Source organism: Morchella sextelata (assembly GCF_020137385.1).
Source record: "Morchella sextelata strain SCLS chromosome Unknown scls_22, whole genome shotgun sequence".
NCBI lineage: Eukaryota > Fungi > Ascomycota > Pezizomycetes > Pezizales > Morchellaceae > Morchella > Morchella sextelata.
In genome coordinates, this window is record NW_025408637.1 from 503,104 (window position 1) to 522,340 (window position 19,237).

At 49.5% G+C, this 19,237-nt stretch overlaps 3 protein-coding genes across 3 annotated transcripts; 2 read left to right on the forward strand and 1 right to left on the reverse strand.

Annotated features, from left to right (window-relative positions):
* Positions 1–5,293: 5,293 nt before the first annotated feature.
* H6S33_007064 (uncharacterized protein) lies at positions 5,294–10,154 on the forward strand (the record flags this gene model as incomplete). The annotated part of the gene is made up of 4 exons (XM_044838405.1): positions 5,294–6,925; positions 7,026–8,496; positions 8,560–8,732; positions 8,805–10,154. 4 exons carry the CDS (start codon positions 5,294–5,296, stop codon positions 10,152–10,154), a joined length of 4,626 nt encoding a protein of 1,541 aa, XP_044689228.1.
* Positions 10,155–10,747: 593 nt separating this feature from the next.
* Positions 10,748–15,608, forward strand: H6S33_007065 (uncharacterized protein; the record flags this gene model as incomplete). Its single annotated transcript, XM_044838406.1, has 4 exons — positions 10,748–12,327; positions 12,419–14,186; positions 14,253–14,823; positions 14,902–15,608. 4 exons carry the CDS (start codon positions 10,748–10,750, stop codon positions 15,606–15,608), a joined length of 4,626 nt encoding a protein of 1,541 aa, XP_044689229.1.
* Positions 15,609–16,401: 793 nt separating this feature from the next.
* On the reverse strand, positions 16,402–17,304 carry H6S33_007066 (uncharacterized protein; the record flags this gene model as incomplete). The annotated part of the gene is made up of 2 exons (XM_044838407.1): positions 16,402–16,883; positions 16,971–17,304. The coding sequence occupies 2 exons, from the start codon at positions 17,302–17,304 to the stop codon at positions 16,402–16,404; spliced, it is 816 nt and encodes a 271-aa protein (XP_044689230.1).
* Positions 17,305–19,237: the final 1,933 nt, after the last annotated feature.

Sequence of the window (19,237 nt, forward strand, 5' to 3'; positions counted from 1 at the left end):
CCCCTACCAGCCGAGAGTTGACTACCTCTACCCGAGCATTGTCCCCCAGGACACCCACACCCAGACGGACCTGAACTACATCACCTGGGCCATTAGACATGCCACCAGCCGGATCTGCCCACCCTCCGACAGGATTGAAATCCTCGAAGAGCAAACGACTACTCTCCGGAGAACAGTGGATACACTGAAACATCAGATCGAGGCGCAGACAAACATGATCACCAATATGCATTCGGCGATCCACGCGCTCCTCAACAAACAATCACAACCGCAGCATCCGCAACAACCGCAACAATCGCAACAACAGCATCAACAGCAACAACAGCAACAGCAGCGAAAACCACAGCAACCGCAAGGACAGAGAATGCCCCCTCCAGCGGTCCCACAAACAGCCCCTCAAGCAGCGCCACAGGCAGCTCCTCAGGCCCCCCCACCCGCACCCCCCCAACAAGCCCCACCTCGTGGATGGAAGGCAGGCACCTGGGCCGCCGTGGCCTCGGTACCCGGTCCTGCCCAAGGTAACTTCCAGGTCATCGAGAGGAAAAAGAAGTCCGCAAAGCCAAAAGCGGATCCCCTCTTCAAACCAGAGTACACCAAGATCAACAGGGAGATCATCGTGGAAACTACTGCCCCATCCGACGTTAACCCCTCCGAGATCAGAACCCTCGTCAATGCAAGAATCCAAGACGAGTCCTGCCATTTCATTTCGGCAAGAAGAACACCCAAGGACAACTTCATCCTGGAAACAAAATTCGTTACCCCTGCAACAAAGGCAATGGAATATGCCAAAGAAATTGAGGAGGCCCTCCTCACCCTACAGGTACCGGTCGCTGTCATCCGCGCAAACTCCAAATGGTCAAAGTTTCTCCTCCACGGAATCCCCACAACGGTCGGGGAGGGCATTGAGGCGGGACAACTAGTAGCATCAGAAATCAGAAGCAACTATGGAGAGAACTTCCAACTTGCCCAGGTTCCCCGCTGGATATCCAGGGCAGAAACTCAAATGGAGAAAACCCACTCATCAATGGTAATCGCGCTCCCAGGACAAGTCACAATGGAAACACTAGGAGTTAAGTTCCTATCCCTCTTTAACCGGAGCTGCCACATCGAGGCCTTCCTCCCAACCTTCCCAGACACCCAATGCACGAAGTGCCTCGAATACGGTCACCGCCAGGAGAAATGCAAAAACAGTGGGAGATGCGGTCATTGTGCCGGAGATCATCTCACCAGCTTCCACCCATGCAATCAATGCCAGGGAGGATACAGATGCACCCACACCCCAATCAGATGTCTGAACTGTAAAGGAATCCATAAGGCCTCCGACCCAGCATGCCCCGAAAGAGTTAAACGCCGATTCCTCAACAAAGGAAAGGAAAACGCCCCACCCGCTCAAGATCCACCGGCCGCACCCATCCAGGAGCCGCTTCCGGTAGTTCAAGTACCAGCCACCACCCCAGTCGGAGCAACACCCGTTCCCGAAGACGACCAACACATGACAAATAATGCTTAGGCCTCGAACCACCGCGCTCGCACACCAACTCAATTGTGCACGGAGCGAACTTATCACCAAGGCGGCGGTAGAAGAAGCGGAAACAGACTCTAGTATTTATTTTCTATTACTACAAGAACCATGGACCTCAGCAGAGGGATACCCACCAGAATCAAATCTCTTTTATATTTTTACGGCCAGCAACACCAATACAAAATGTGCAACATACGTCCGCAAACATGCCAATCTCAAACCAAAACACCACTACACACACGATAATTTCATAGTATCGATTACGGTAGAAATCCAAACCAAAAAAACCCAAATCCTAAACATATACTCCCCAGGCCGAAGTGGCCCCTTCGCCCAAATAGCAAGTACAATCCAAACCCTTGATAACTGTCTAGTAATGGGAGACTTCAACTGCCACCATCAGATGTGGTACGGAGTAAATTCACATGAATACAGAAACAACATCCGAGCAGACCGGGTCAACGGCGCACGGTTAAAACGATGGATAACCCGACAGAAATTGACCCTCCTGAATGAACCAGGCGTCTTTACGCACTTCCCCAGAGACAGAGGGAAAAGGCCTACAACCATCGACCTTGCATTTGTTAAAGGCCCAACACTCGACCACAACCTACGATGGAGCACCGAACCCTATGGAGCGGGCTCAGACCACGGGAGAACCTCCGTCCACTTACACTTGGAGAAACCACCTTTTGTACCAAGACGAATGTGGCGACAAACAGACTGGAAGCTATTGGAGAACCACATGTCAAACATCTCCATCCCTGCAGAGGCATGGGAAACCAAGGAACACACGGAACAAACTGTCGATTTCTTCCTAGAACTGGTTAGGTCAACAGTCAGCATAGTAACACCACTCTCGAAGGAGGGAGTAAGAGCCAACTCCTGGTGGTCAGATGAGATGAAACAGATGAAGGCAAGGGTAAACGCAGTAGAAAGGAAGGCGAGAAATACAAGGAAATCCAATCAAGTGGAGGAACACCGGAAGGCTTGCAGAGAATGGACAGCCATGATCCGGAAAGCGAAAGCGGACCAGCGGGAAAAGACGATGAACGAGGCGAAAGGTAGTGAAGTCTGGAGAATCCTAAGCGCGGGAAGGAGAAGAGACACAATCATACCAACCATACAAGGTGAAGAAACGTTCACGGGGAAGTGTCAAGCTCTAAGAGCCCAACTTTTCCCCTCGAAACGGACGTCCCCCGACCATCCCCCCTTGAACATTAGACCCCCCTCTTTTGACCTTAGCAACACCTTCGACAGAGTCACCCCCGAAGAACTTAACAAAGCAATCGACTCCTGCCCAGCGCACTCGGCGACTGGCCCGGATGGCATCCCTTATACCTTTATCAAAGCTATAGTCAAAGCAAACACAACTCTAATCCAAGACATGTTCTCCGCTATGCTCCGGCACGGTGTACATCCAGCGGAATGGAAAATAGCTAAGTGTATCCCGATCCCGAAACCCGGTAAAGCAAATTACCATGAAGCAAAAGCCTACCGGCCCATTTCCCTTCTACAATGTTTCAGCAAAATCCTGGAGAAGATAGTGGCCCAGAGACTCTGAACCGCTGGAGAAATCCTAGGCACACTCTCAGCAAACCAATTCGGAGGAAGACCAACCATCTCGGCAATCGATGCCCTCCTGAAAACCTTGACACCAATACAACAAAACCTACTATTAAAAAACAGCACCGGAATCGCCCGGCGAGACAGACCAGCGATCCTAACCAACGACATCCAAGGAGCATTCAATTGTGTCGATCACCTACTCCTCGCGGAAATCATGCACCAACAAAAATTCCCCACCTATCTGACAGAATGGTGCAAGGAATTCAACACTGGCAGAAAACTACAGTTCCAATTCAACCATGAGCTAGAGGAACCACAGCCCTATGATTCCGGAGTGCCGCAAGGTAGCCCCATGTCTCCGGTACTATTCATGATCTATGCCGGAGTAATTCTGGACCCAACTAGCAGCCCAAAAGAGATGGACACAACTTACATTGATGACGATGCGCTGGTACAAATATCCAAAACACCAGGCTTTACAATCAAGAGAATGGAGGAACGAATGAGAGAGAGACTAATTAAAGCTGAGCCACTCCAAATCAAATACGACCCGGACAAATCCGATCTGATCTTCTTCCGGCCCACGACATCATCCACACAACAACCACGACTTCCAGTCAAAGTGAACAACATCAATATATACCCCAAAGAGAGGCTGAAATACGTAGGAGTCTGGATAGATCCAACACTCTCCTTCCGGCCCCATATCGAAGCAGCAATCGCAAAAGGCCTAAAAGCCCTCCACCAAATCCGAAACACCGCCCGCCTGCCAGGGATAACAGTCAAGACAGTTCATCACCTAATAATACAGGGCTTCCTTCCAAGCCTGCTCTACGGATCTGAGGCTTGGTGGACTGGCGCAGACCACATCATTAGATCGCTAGAACCACTATACAACGAAGCTGCCCGGATCATCACGGGCCTACCTCGATGGACCAAGAGAGCTAAACTCCTCCGAGAAGCAGGACTACCCCCCCTAGAACACCTCCTAACATATCGCTCAAGAAAGTACGGAACCAGAATACTCTGCACCGAGGCAACCCACCCCAACAATGAATCCCTGATCGAGCTCCTTCCATACAGAGAAGCAAACATCAAAGGGACAGGGCTACACCGAATCGCCTCCCTCCTACTCCCATATCAAACCCCCGGAAATGCGAGAGACAAGTGGAATCAAAACAAACTACTACGCGACCACCTGTTGGAAGAATGGAATACACAACCAATACCGGACTACCATCACCGGGGGGATTTCCGCCCCCCTCCCAAGATTGCGAAACTCACCCTAACGGAAGCGAAAAAAGTTTTTCGAATCCGGTGCCAAACTACCCGAATCGATAAACACGCGGTATATACAGACCCCGAACAATGCCAGTGTGGTATGGAAAACTCAGCGAAACACACACTTATGGAATGCCCAGCGTGGGCTCGAATCCGCGCCCCTTTGATAGAAAAGATCCCCGGAGCGATGACCTGGGAAAACTGGATGTTTACAAACTTGAAAACGGACCTTATCTTACAATTTGCAAAAAATTCTCAACTCTCGAAGTGGTACGAGTCGGCGGAAGCGGAGGAGGACCTAGAAGAGGGGATGGAAGAAAATGATTAGGGACGAGATTAGGAAGGGCGGTTTCCTTTTACCTTTTAATTTTGGCTTTACTTTGTTTTGATGGATCCAGCGCCCGAGTTCGCTGAGATATGTTATTTCTCCTTATCGTTGGGTTGATTCTGGTTGAGTGTCGTTCTGGAATTTCCTTACTTTTACTTGTGTTCGTTTGTGTTCGCTTTTGCTCTTGTTCGTTTGTTTGCGTTTGTTGTTTTCTTTCCTTTTGTTCTTTTGTTTGGTTTGTGTTTTAGGCGGTCGGGTCGGCGTGCGATAAGTCTTGTACTTCAAAGCAATATAAGTTTCTTCTTCTTCTTCTGCATTCTACTTGCTCGCTAAGGCTCGCAAAGAACTCCCTGATAACAAACCTCGCTTTAAAAACATTCTATTTTATTCCCCTCGGTTTACCCTGGTATACCATACCAGGCTGAGCCACTTCGTCCCCGATCGTACGGTCGCGTTTTGTTGTTCCAAGCAAAAGAAACCCACGAAAACTGGCTTCTAGCGAAGAATTCTCCAGCCTTGACCTCCCGAAAGGAAGGAAAAGAAATCTCTCCGAAACATCACTTTACGCCGCCAGGAGAACTGGACACTCAGTCATGTCGCAGCAAGCTTCACTCCAGTCCTTTTTCACCCAGTCTTCCCAACAAGGGACAGCCCCCTCGCAGAACAGGAACACTCAGGTTCCCGACCTAACCCCATCCGGAGCTCAGGAACAGGAATTCTCCTCGACCTTTGCAACAGAATCCGACTACAACGACCCCTACCAGCCGAGAGTTGACTACCTCTACCCGAGCATTGTCCCCCAGGACACCCACACCCAGACGGACCTGAACTACATCACCTGGGCCATTAGACATGCCACCAGCCGGATCTGCCCACCCTCCGACAGGATTGAAATCCTCGAAGAGCAAACGACTACTCTCCGGAGAACAGTGGATACACTGAAACATCAGATCGAGGCGCAGACAAACATGATCACCAATATGCATTCGGCGATCCACGCGCTCCTCAACAAACAATCACAACCGCAGCATCCGCAACAACCGCAACAATCGCAACAACAGCATCAACAGCAACAACAGCAACAGCAGCGAAAACCACAGCAACCGCAAGGACAGAGAATGCCCCCTCCAGCGGTCCCACAAACAGCCCCCCAAGCAGCGCCACAGGCAGCTCCTCAGGCCCCCCCACCCGCACCCCCCCAACAAGCCCCACCTCGTGGATGGAAGGCAGGCACCTGGGCCGCCGTGGCCTCGGTACCCGGTCCTGCCCAAGGTAACTTCCAGGTCATCGAGAGGAAAAAGAAGTCCGCAAAGCCAAAAGCGGATCCCCTCTTCAAACCAGAGTACACCAAGATCAACAGGGAGATCATCGTGGAAACTACTGCCCCATCCGACGTTAACCCCTCCGAGATCAGAACCCTCGTCAATGCAAGAATCCAAGACGAGTCCTGCCATTTCATTTCGGCAAGAAGAACACCCAAGGACAACTTCATCCTGGAAACAAAATTCGTTACCCCTGCAACAAAGGCAATGGAATATGCCAAAGAAATTGAGGAGGCCCTCCTCACCCTACAGGTACCGGTCGCTGTCATCCGCGCAAACTCCAAATGGTCAAAGTTTCTCCTCCACGGAATCCCCACAACGGTCGGGGAGGGCATTGAGGCGGGACAACTAGTAGCATCAGAAATCAGAAGCAACTATGGAGAGAACTTCCAACTTGCCCAGGTTCCCCGCTGGATATCCAGGGCAGAAACTCAAATGGAGAAAACCCACTCATCAATGGTAATCGCGCTCCCAGGACAAGTCACAATGGAAACACTAGGAGTTAAGTTCCTATCCCTCTTTAACCGGAGCTGCCACATCGAGGCCTTCCTCCCAACCTTCCCAGACACCCAATGCACGAAGTGCCTCGAATACGGTCACCGCCAGGAGAAATGCAAAAACAGTGGGAGATGCGGTCATTGTGCCGGAGATCATCTCACCAGCTTCCACCCATGCAATCAATGCCAGGGAGGATACAGATGCACCCACACCCCAATCAGATGTCTGAACTGTAAAGGAATCCATAAGGCCTCCGACCCAGCATGCCCCGAAAGAGTTAAACGCCGATTCCTCAACAAAGGAAAGGAAAACGCCCCACCCGCTCAAGATCCACCGGCCGCACCCATCCAGGAGCCGCTTCCGGTAGTTCAAGTACCAGCCACCACCCCAGTCGGAGCAACACCCGTTCCCGAAGACGACCAACACATGACAAATAATGCTTAGGCCTCGAACCACCGCGCTCGCACACCAACTCAATTGTGCACGGAGCGAACTTATCACCAAGGCGGCGGTAGAAGAAGCGGAAACAGACTCTAGTATTTATTTTCTATTACTACAAGAACCATGGACCTCAGCAGAGGGATACCCACCAGAATCAAATCTCTTTTATATTTTTACGGCCAGCAACACCAATACAAAATGTGCAACATACGTCCGCAAACATGCCAATCTCAAACCAAAACACCACTACACACACGATAATTTCATAGTATCGATTACGGTAGAAATCCAAACCAAAAAAACCCAAATCCTAAACATATACTCCCCAGGCCGAAGTGGCCCCTTCGCCCAAATAGCAAGTACAATCCAAACCCTTGATAACTGTCTAGTAATGGGAGACTTCAACTGCCACCATCAGATGTGGTACGGAGTAAATTCACATGAATACAGAAACAACATCCGAGCAGACCGGGTCAACGGCGCACGGTTAAAACGATGGATAACCCGACAGAAATTGACCCTCCTGAATGAACCAGGCGTCTTTACGCACTTCCCCAGAGACAGAGGGAAAAGGCCTACAACCATCGACCTTGCATTTGTTAAAGGCTCAACACTCGACCACAACCTACGATGGAGCACCGAACCCTATGGAGCGGGCTCAGACCACGGGAGAACCTCCGTCCACTTACACTTGGAGAAACCACCTTTTGTACCAAGACGAATGTGGCGACAAACAGACTGGAAGCTATTGGAGAACCACATGTCAAACATCTCCATCCCTGCAGAGGCATGGGAAACCAAGGAACACACGGAACAAACTGTCGATTTCTTCCTAGAACTGGTTAGGTCAACAGTCAGCATAGTAACACCACTCTCGAAGGAGGGAGTAAGAGCCAACTCCTGGTGGTCAGATGAGATGAAACAGATGAAGGCAAGGGTAAACGCAGTAGAAAGGAAGGCGAGAAATACAAGGAAATCCAATCACGTGGAGGAACACCGGAAGGCTTGCAGAGAATGGACAGCCATGATCCGGAAAGCGAAAGCGGACCAGCGGGAAAAGACGATGAACGAGGCGAAAGGTAGTGAAGTCTGGAGAATCCTAAGCGCGGGAAGGAGAAGAGACACAATCATACCAACCATACAAGGTGAAGAAACGTTCACGGGGAAGTGTCAAGCTCTAAGAGCCCAACTTTTCCCCTCGAAACGGACGTCCCCCGACCATCCCCCCTTGAACATTAGACCCCCCTCTTTTGACCTTAGCAACACCTTCGACAGAGTCACCCCCGAAGAACTTAACAAAGCAATCGACTCCTGCCCAGCGCACTCGGCGACTGGCCCGGATGGCATCCCTTATACCTTTATCAAAGCTATAGTCAAAGCAAACACAACTCTAATCCAAGACATGTTCTCCGCTATGCTCCGGCACGGTGTACATCCAGCGGAATGGAAAATAGCTAAGTGTATCCCGATCCCGAAACCCGGTAAAGCAAATTACCATGAAGCAAAAGCCTACCGGCCCATTTCCCTTCTACAATGTTTCAGCAAAATCCTGGAGAAGATAGTGGCCCAGAGACTCTGAACCGCTGGAGAAATCCTAGGCACACTCTCAGCAAACCAATTCGGAGGAAGACCAACCATCTCGGCAATCGATGCCCTCCTGAGAACCTTGACACCAATACAACAAAACCTACTATTAAAAAACAGCACCGGAATCGCCCGGCGAGACAGACCAGCGATCCTAACCAACGACATCCAAGGAGCATTCAATTGTGTCGATCACCTACTCCTCGCGGAAATCATGCACCAATAAAAATTCCCCACCTATCTGACAGAATGGTGCAAGGAATTCAACACTGGCAGAAAACTACAGTTCCAATTCAACCATGAGCTAGAGGAACCACAGCCCTATGATTCCGGAGTGCCGCAAGGTAGCCCCATGTCTCCGGTACTATTCATGATCTATGCCGGAGTAATTCTGGACCCAACTAGCAGCCCAAAAGAGATGGACACAACTTACATTGATGACGATGCGCTGGTACAAATATCCAAAACACCAGGCTTTACAATCAAGAGAATGGAGGAACGAATGAGAGAGAGACTAATTAAAGCTGAGCCACTCCAAATCAAATACGACCCGGACAAATCCGATCTGATCTTCTTCCGGCCCACGACATCATCCACACAACAACCACGACTTCCAGTCAAAGTGAACAACATCAATATATACCCCAAAGAGAGGCTGAAATACGTAGGAGTCTGGATAGATCCAACACTCTCCTTCCGGCCCCATATCGAAGCAGCAATCGCAAAAGGCCTAAAAGCCCTCCACCAAATCCGAAACACCGCCCGCCTGCCAGGGATAACAGTCAAGACAGTTCATCACCTAATAATACAGGGCTTCCTTCCAAGCCTGCTCTACGGATCTGAGGCTTGGTGGACTGGCGCAGACCACATCATTAGATCGCTAGAACCACTATACAACGAAGCTGCCCGGATCATCACGGGCCTACCTCGATGGACCAAGAGAGCTAAACTCCTCCGAGAAGCAGGACTACCCCCCCTAGAACACCTCCTAACATATCGCTCAAGAAAGTACGGAACCAGAATACTCTGCACCGAGGCAACCCACCCCAACAATGAATCCCTGATCGAGCTCCTTCCATACAGAGAAGCAAACATCAAAGGGACAGGGCTACACCGAATCGCCTCCCTCCTACTCCCATATCAAACCCCCGGAAATGCGAGAGACAAGTGGAATCAAAACAAACTACTACGCGACCACCTGTTGGAAGAATGGAATACACAACCAATACCGGACTACCATCACCGGGGGGATTTCCGCCCCCCTCCCAAGATTGCGAAACTCACCCTAACGGAAGCGAAAAAAGTTTTTCGAATCCGGTGCCAAACTACCCGAATCGATAAACACGCGGTATATACAGACCCCGAACAATGCCAGTGTGGTATGGAAAACTCAGCGAAACACACACTTATGGAATGCCCAGCGTGGGCTCGAATCCGCGCCCCTTTGATAGAAAAGATCCCCGGAGCGATGACCTGGGAAAACTGGATGTTTACAAACTTGAAAACGGACCTTATCTTACAATTTGCAAAAAATTCTCAACTCTCGAAGTGGTACGAGTCGGCGGAAGCGGAGGAGGACCTAGAAGAGGGGATGGAAGAAAATGATTAGGGACGAGATTAGGAAGGGCGGTTTCCTTTTACCTTTTAATTTTGGCTTTACTTTGTTTTGATGGATCCAGCGCCCGAGTTCGCTGAGATATGTTATTTCTCCTTATCGTTGGGTTGATTCTGGTTGAGTGTCGTTCTGGAATTTCCTTACTTTTACTTGTGTTCGTTTGTGTTCGCTTTTGCTCTTGTTCGTTTGTTTGCGTTTGTTGTTTTCTTTCCTTTTGTTCTTTTGTTTGGTTTGTGTTTTAGGCGGTCGGGTCGGCGTGCGATAAGTCTTGTACTTCAAAGCAATATAAGTTTCTTCTTCTTCTTCTGCATTCTACTTGCTCGCTAAGGCTCGCAAAGAACTCCCTGATAACAAACCTCGCTTTAAAAACATTCTATTTTATTCCCCTCGGTTTACCCTGGTATACCATACCAGGCTGAGCCACTTCGTCCCCGATCGTACGGTCGCGTTTTGTTGTTCCAAGCGAAAGAAACCCACGAAAACTGGCTTCTAGCGAAGAATTCTCCAGCCTTGACCTCCCGAAAGGAAGGAAAAGAAATCTCTCCGAAACATCACTTTACGCCGCCAGGAGAACTGGACACTCAGTCATGTCGCAGCAAGCTTCACTCCAGTCCTTTTTCACCCAGTCTTCCCAACAAGGGACAGCCCCCTCGCAGAACAGGAACACTCAGGTTCCCGACCCAACCCCATCCGGAGCTCAGGAACAGGAATTCTCCTCGACCTTTGCAACAGAATCCGACTACAACGACCCCTACCAGCCGAGAGTTGACTACCTCTACCCGAGCATTGTCCCCCAGGACACCCACACCCAGACGGACCTGAACTACATCACCTGGGCCATTAGACATGCCACCAGCCGGATCTGCCCACCCTCCGACAGGATTGAAATCCTCGAAGAGCAAACGACTACTCTCCGGAGAACAGTGGATACACTGAAACATCAGATCGAGGCGCAGACAAACATGATCACCAATATGCATTCGGCGATCCACGCGCTCCTCAACAAACAATCACAACCGCAGCAACCGCAACAACCGCAACAACCGCAACAACAGCATCAACAGCAACAACAGCAACAGCAGCGAAAACCACAGCAACCGCAAGGACAGAGAATGCCCCCTCCAGCGGTCCCACAAACAGCCCCCCAAGCAGCGCCACAGGCAGCTCCTCAGGCCCCCCCACCCGCACCCCCCCAACAAGCCCCACCCCGTGGATGGAAGGCAGGCACCTGGGCCGCCGTGGCATCGGCACCCGGTCCTGCCCAAGGAAACTTCCAGGTCGTCGAGAGAAGAAAGAAGTCCGCAAAGCCAAAAGCGGACCCCCTCTTCAAACCAGAGTACACCAAAATCAACAGGGAGATCATTGTTGAAACTACTGCCCCATCCGACGTTAACCCCGTCGAGATCAGGACCCTCATCAATGCAAGAATCCAAGATGAGTCCTGCCACTTCATCTCAGCAAGAAGAACACCCAAAGACAACTTCATCTTGGAAACAAAATTCGTTACCCCTGCAACAAAGGCAATGGAATATGCCAAAGAAATCGAGGAGGCCCTCCTCACCCTACAGGTACCGGTCGCTATCATCCGAGCAAACTCTAAATGGTCAAAGTTTCTCCTCCATGGAATCCCCACAACGGTCGGGGAGGGCATTGAGGCGGGACAATTGGTAGCATCAGAAATCAGAAGTAACTATGGAGAGAACTTCCAACTTGCCCAGGTTCCCCGCTGGATCTCCAGGGCAGAAACTCGAATGGAGAAAACCCACTCATCAATGGTCATCGCACTCCCAGGACAAATTACAATGGAAACACTAGGAGTTAAATTCCTATCCCTCTTTAACCGTAGCTGCCACATTGAGGCCTTCCTCCCAACCTTTCCGGACACCCAGTGTGCGAAGTGCCTCGAATACGGCCACCGCCAGGAGAAATGTAAGAACAATGGGAAATGCGGCCACTGCGCCGGAGACCACCTCACCAGTTTCCACCCATGCAATGAATGCCAGGGAGGATATAGATGCACCCACACCCCAATCAGATGCCTGAACTGTAAAGGAGCTCATAAGGCCTCCGACCCAGCATGCCCCGAGAGAGCCAAACGCCAATTCCTCAATAAAGGGAGGGAAAATGCCCCACCCGCTCAAGACCCACCGGCCGCACCCGTCCAAGAGTTCCTTCCAATAGTTCAAGTAACAGCCACCGCCCCGGTCGGAGCCACACCCATTCCCGAAGACGACCAACATATGACAAATAATGCCTAGGCCCCGAACCACCGCGCTCGCACACCAACTTAATTGTGCACGGAGCGAACTTATCACCAAGGCGGCGGTAGAAGAAGCGGAAACAGACTCTAGCATTTATTTCCTATTATTACAAGAACCATGGACCTCAGCAGAGGGTTACCCACCAGACTCAAATCTCTTTTATATTTTTACAGCCAGCAACACCAACACAAAATGTGCAACATACGTCCGCAAACATGCCAACCTCAAACCAAAATACCACTATACATTCGATAATTTCATAGTATCGATTACGGTAGAAATCCAGAACAAGAAAACCCAAATCCTAAATATATACTCCCCAGGGCGAAGCGGCCCCTTTGCCCAAATAGCAAAAACAATTCAAACCCTCGACAACTGTCTAGTAATGGGAGACTTCAACTGCCATCATCAAATGTGGTACGGAGTAACATCACATGAATACAGGAACAACATCCGAGCAGACCGCTCCAACGATGCACGGCTAAAACAATGGATAACCCGACAGAAATTGACCCTCCTGAATGAACCAGGCGTCTTTACGCATTTCCCCAGAGACAGAGGGAAAAGGCCCACAATCATCGACCTTACATTTGTAAAAGGCCCAACACTCGACCACAACCTACGATGGAGCACTGAACCCTACGGAGCGGGCTCAGATCACGGGAGAACCTCCGTTCATTTACACCTGGAAAAACCACCTTTTGTACCAAGACGGATGTGGCGACAAACAGACTGGAAGCTTTTGGAGAACCACATGTCAAACATTTCCCTCCCTGCAGAGGCATGGGAAACCAAGGAACTTACGGAACAAACTGTCGAATTCTTCCTAGAACTGGTCAGGTCAACAATCAGTATAGTAACACCACTCTCGAAGGAAGGGGTAAGAGCCAACTCCTGGTGGTCAGATGAAATGAAACAAATGAAGGCAAGGGTAAACGCAGCAGAAAGGAAGGCGAGAAATACAAAGAAACCCAATCACTTGGAGGAGCACCGGAAGGCATGCAGAGAATGGACAGTCATGATCCGGAAGGCAAAAGCGGACCAGCGGGAAAAAACGATGAACGAGGCGAAAGGTAGTGAGGTCTGGAGAATCCTAAATGCAGGAAGGAGAAGAGACACAATCATACCAACCATACAAGGTGAAGAAACATTTGCGGGGAAGTGTCAAGCTCTAAGAGCCCAACTTTTCCCCTCAAAACGGACGTCCCCCGACCATCCCCCCCTAAACATTAGACCCCCCTCTTTTGACCTTAGCAACACCTTCGACATAGTCATCCCTGAAGAACTTAATAAACCAGTCGACTCCTGTCCCACACACTCGGCGACCGGCCCGGATGGCATTCCCTATACCTTTATCAAAGCTATAGTTAAAGCGAACACAAATCTAATCCAAGACATGTTCTCCGCCATGCTTCGGCACGGAGTACATACAGCGGAATGGAAAATAGCAAAATGCATCCCGATCCCGAAACCCGGCAAGGCGAACTACCACGAAGCAAAAGCCTATCGGCCCATCTCCCTTCTACAATGCTTCAGCAAAATCCTGGAAAAAATAGTGGCTCAAAAACTCTGCACCGCTGGAGAAATCCTAGGCACACTCTCAGCGAATCAATTCGGAGGAAGACCAACCATCTCAGCAATCGACGCCCTGTTAAGAACCCTAACACCAGTACAACAAAACCTACTATTGAAGAACAGCACCGGAGTCGCCCGGCGGGACAGACCAGCGATCCCAACTAACGATATCCAGGGACCATTTAACTGTGTAGACCACCTACTCCTCGCAGAAATCATGCACCAGCAAAAATTCCCTACCTACCTAACAGAATAGTGCAAGGAATTCAACACCGGCAGAAAACTACAGTTCCAATTTAACCATGAGCTAGAGGAACCACAGCCCTTTGATTCTGGAGTGCCGCAAGGTAGCCCCATGTCCCCGGTATTATTTATGATCTATGCGGGAGTAATCCTGGACCCAACAAGCAGCCCGAAAGAGATGGACACTACATACATCGATGATGATTTGCTGGTGCAAATATCCAAAACACCAGGCTTCATAATCAAAAGAATGGAGGAACGTATGAGAGAGAGACTAATGAAAGCTGAGCCACTCCAAATCAAATACGACCCAGATAAATCCGACCTGATCTTCTTCCGGCCCACCACATCATCCACACAACAACCACGACTTCCGGTCAGAATCAACAATATCAATATACACCCCAAGGAGAGGCTGAAATATGTAGGCGTCTGGATAGATCCGACCCTCTCCTTCCGGCCCCACATCGAAGCAGCGATCGCAAAAGGCCTTAAAGCCCTCCACCAGATTCGATACACCGCCCGCCTGCCAGGTATAACAGTCAAGACAGTTCATCCCCTGATAACACAAGGCTTCCTCCCAAGTCTGCTCTACGGGTCCGAGGCTTGGTGGACTGGCGCAGACCACATTATTAGATCCCTCGAACCACTATAAAATGAAGCTGCCCGGGTCATCACTGGCCTACCACGATGGACCAAGAGAGCTAAACTCCTCCGAGAAGCAGGATTACCCCCCCTAGAACACCTCCTGACATATCGCTCAAGAAAGTACGGAACCAGAATACTCTGCACCGACGCAACCCACCCCAACAACGAACCCCTGATCGAGCTCCTCCCATACAGAGAAGCAAACATCAAAGGGACAGGCCTACACCGAATCGCCTCCCTCTTACTCCCATATCAAACCCCTGGAAATGCGAGAGACAAGTGGAATCAAAACAAACTACTACGCGACCACCTGTTGGAAGAATGGAATACACAACCAATACCGAACTACCATCATCGGGGGGAATTCCGCCCCCCTCCCAAGATTGCGAAACTCACCCTTACGGAAGCAAAAAAAGTATTTCGAATCCGGTGCCAAACCACCCGAATCGACAAACACGCAGTACATACAGACCCCGAACCATGCCAGTGTGGTATGGAAAACTCAGCGAAATATACACTTATGGAATGCCCGGCGTGGGCTCGAATCCGCGCCCCTCTGATAGAGAAGATCCCCGGAGCGATGACCTGGGAAAACTGGATGTTTACAAACCTAAGAACGGACCTCATCCTACAATTTGCAAAGAAATCTCAACTCTCGAAATGGTACGAGTCGGCGGAGGTGGAGGCGGACCTGGAAGAGGGGATGAAAGGAAATGATTAGGGACGGGATTAGGAAGGGCAGTTTCCTTTTACCTTTTTATTTTGTTTTTGACTTTGTTTTATGGATCCAGCGCTCGAGCCCGCTGAGATATGTTATTTCTCCTTGTCGTTGGGTTTTCTGGTTGAGTGTCGTTCTGGAATTTCCTTGTTTTTGTTCGTGTTCGTTTGTGTTCGCTTTGTTCTTGTTTGTTTGTGTTCGTCGGGTTTTCTTTTCCTTTTCTTTTCTTTTATTTTTGTTCGGTTCATGTTTTAGGCGGTCGGTTCGGCGTGCGATAAGTCTTGTACTTCAAAGCAATATAAGTTTCTTCTTCTTCTTCTGTATTCTATACCACGAATATTACTTTTGTTCTACGCTACGTCATAGGGCTCATCTTGGATCTCCAATCAGGATTAAACTATCCCATAGTCCATAGTCACGAATATCTTCTACTACGTTCTCGCCTCGGTTGTATTCCTTGGCACTATAGTCTCTCGTCCATAGACCCACGTTATATTACCTGCGTATCCATTCATATCCGGAATGGTAAAACACATCAAGATGTGGTCAATTGGTTTGAAACTGCTTGTATTCTTCACAACTTCTTACTTGACGAGGAGGAAGTAGAGTGGGACTATGAGGAGGACTTGCTCTTTGCTCGAAGGCATCAACTTGAAGTTGAGCAGCATCAGCGGGAGATTGAAAATGACGGTAGAAGAATACTAAATAATAGAAGAAAAAGAAATGGGGAGGTCATACGGGAGAGTAGTTTGAGATATATGAGAGCATTGTTTCAAGATTTACTATAGTACATATGTCAATCTTTATTTTTATTGACCTGAGACGAGTCCATCATTTCCATCTTTTTAATCACATAATCAAACCTGCGCATGGTTTCTAAATTTCTGTTTTCCTCCTTTTTTACAAGTAACTTCCGGTCCTCCCTATCTCGTTCCTTCTCGTAAACAAATCGTTCTCTCTCAAAGTCAAGCCTAGCGAGTTGATAATCCCACAAAATCTCCTCCCCAGATGATTTCTTAAGTTTTTTTATAGCACCAGTATGCTTTCCGCTACCACTACCAGATTCCCCATGTTTCAACGTGTTTTTTTGACCTCCAGCCGGTGAGTGAAATTCCAATCCATCAGGGTTCTCTTCATCTGTTACAGGCTCATCTTTGGGTATTGTAGGCATCGATTGTTGAGAGTTGCCATTGAAAACCTGAAGATGTAAAAGCTCTCCAGTCTCGGAAACGTAATGGGTAGTGTAGGACTTATCCCGGATCAGGATATCATCAAGCTCTTCGAAGTAAGGACATAGCTTGTTTAACTACTGTGATTGAATGCTTTCCCACTTGTCTTGGTCTGCCTTTAAGTCCCCCAATTCACCCTTGCCGGTGCTTTCTAATTTTGCTCGTACTTGCCGATGCTTTTCTTTCATTTTGTCCCACTTTCCTTTGATTGTGCTTGTGGAATGACGACCACCAAAAACATTTTTGAATATCTTCAATAGTGCGTCTTTTGCTTTGGTTTTGTATAATTTAAAGTTCCGCAAATCTGAAGAAAACCAGTCAATAAAAAGCTCAATATCCTCATTGGTATAGCGGGTAGAGGTGGTGGTCAGATCCGGGGTCTCAGTTTGAGAATATTGGAATACTGTAGGACGGTCTGCAAACCCGCTTGAAAGAGCGGGATCAATTGAAATATATCTATGATTTTGCATTTCGGAAACTGGATGCGCAAAGAACAAAGTCATCACCCGAGAAATTTTTTTATATTGCTACTTGCAAACCCTGACAGTTATCCTTGTCGCAATTTCAACTATACTCGATTTGTTCTTTTGGCTTGCACTATTTTTTCCTACTCGACCCTTTTATGAGTTGGAAAGCTGAGTTGAAGCCAGAATCCAAATTAACCGGGTGGCCAATCAGACAACTCAAAAAATTCCTGGCTCTGGCTCCGGCCCCAACCCATCCTCACTTTGAGTACCACTATTGCACAGCCAGAATCAAAGTGCAACTCCGCTAGCAGCTAGCTGCAGGGGTCTATTGGCGGAGACGAAAAGCCACCATGCAACTGCCAAGAATGCGAAAGAGAAAAGGGCTATGCAAAGTGAAGACGAGGGGTTTCTAGAGAAAATGTATGTAGAGAAGTATAGTAATTGAGCGTGTTTTTTCCAACTAACTAGAGAGGGGGGAATGCCCCATATTTATACTAAAGAAAGGTAACACAAAACATAGTAAATCATAACCGTATAAGTAATAGAAAGACATGACTAATGAATACCAGAGAAAGAATGAGTCAGAACCCATGATTCATGATGACAAATGAGAATCCTACAATACTATGAAATGTGCTGAGCGTACTATTTCAAGAGTTTCATCGGTCGGCGAAATAACATACCTTACACCGTTTTACTGACTCTGGTATTGCGGGCGGGTTAGGGTTAGGTACGGTTGGGTCGCGCGGGGAACCGTTTCGCCGTTTCGTGTTGCGGCATGTTAGTTTACTCCGCGCTAGGTTACTAGGCGAGAGGGAACAAGGTATAGTCTGAGCTGACGCAGAATCCGGAGAGCTGACGGGCGGTTATCGGTTCGCGATGTATTTTATCTCGGAGGCTGTATGGATGCGAGTGAGCTGCATGCATCATGGACCGACGGTTTCGGGGTACTTGGGATTGGGCTTGGGATTTGGGATTTTTTAAAACGCCCTCCGGCGATATTATTGCGGTTTTAATCTTTGCGATGGTACGTTGGCTCTCGGCGGCCACCGCAGATAAACGTCTCAAGGTGCGGGAGAGCATTATCATGAACGCTCACAAAAATTTGCAAAGCGCCGTCGATCGGCAAGCTTCCATCGCCAAAACGCAAATCTGCAACGCTCCCGGACAGCGAATACGCCTCATCATCACGTTATAGCCACCCATTCCCGCGCTCCACCACTCCCGGCCGCGCTACTAGACCACGACAACAAGACGAACATTCAGCATTTCCCGTCTACATAGAAATATCAATCAGAGGGTCGACACTCCTCCATGTGTCCCCCCCCCCAACGGTCTTATCAAACAGCCCTGCCAAGTCGCACGCGCCCCGCACTAGAGTACTTCGAGTCTCGCGGCAGCTTCCGTGCCAAGCCAGCAGGGATGGGCGATGAGGCTCTGTCTCCACTTGTGCATTCTCTCTCTGTCGCGCGCAGTCACCGTCGATCTCCACTCACCCCCTCCGCCATCAACGCCTCCATTCACCCTCCACCGTCACTGGGAACCGTGGCAGACGCGCGCACTGTCAGCTCTGGCCGGCGCTTTGGTCGGCGTTGACTATGACGGGGTGGGTGGATGGGTTGCGGGCGGTACGTACGCGCGGGGCCGGGGTATAACTGACTGACGCGGACAGCTTCTACTCGTCAGCGTCGCTTACGGCTCCCTCCTCCTCCCCTCCTCGTAACTCAGTGGTTCGGAGGGTCCATAAGCCACCGCTCCCCTCTTCTCCGCCGGTTTCCGTCTCGCTCGTCACCCCGCGTCGCGACCCCGCAAACTGTGGCCGTGGAAACGCTTGTTTGGTGCGACGTTGCCGGCGGTGCCGCTTCGTCCGTTGCCGCGTGGTCCGTGAAGTTTGATACGCCAATTCGCCTTAGTTCAGACTTGCCACATACAAATA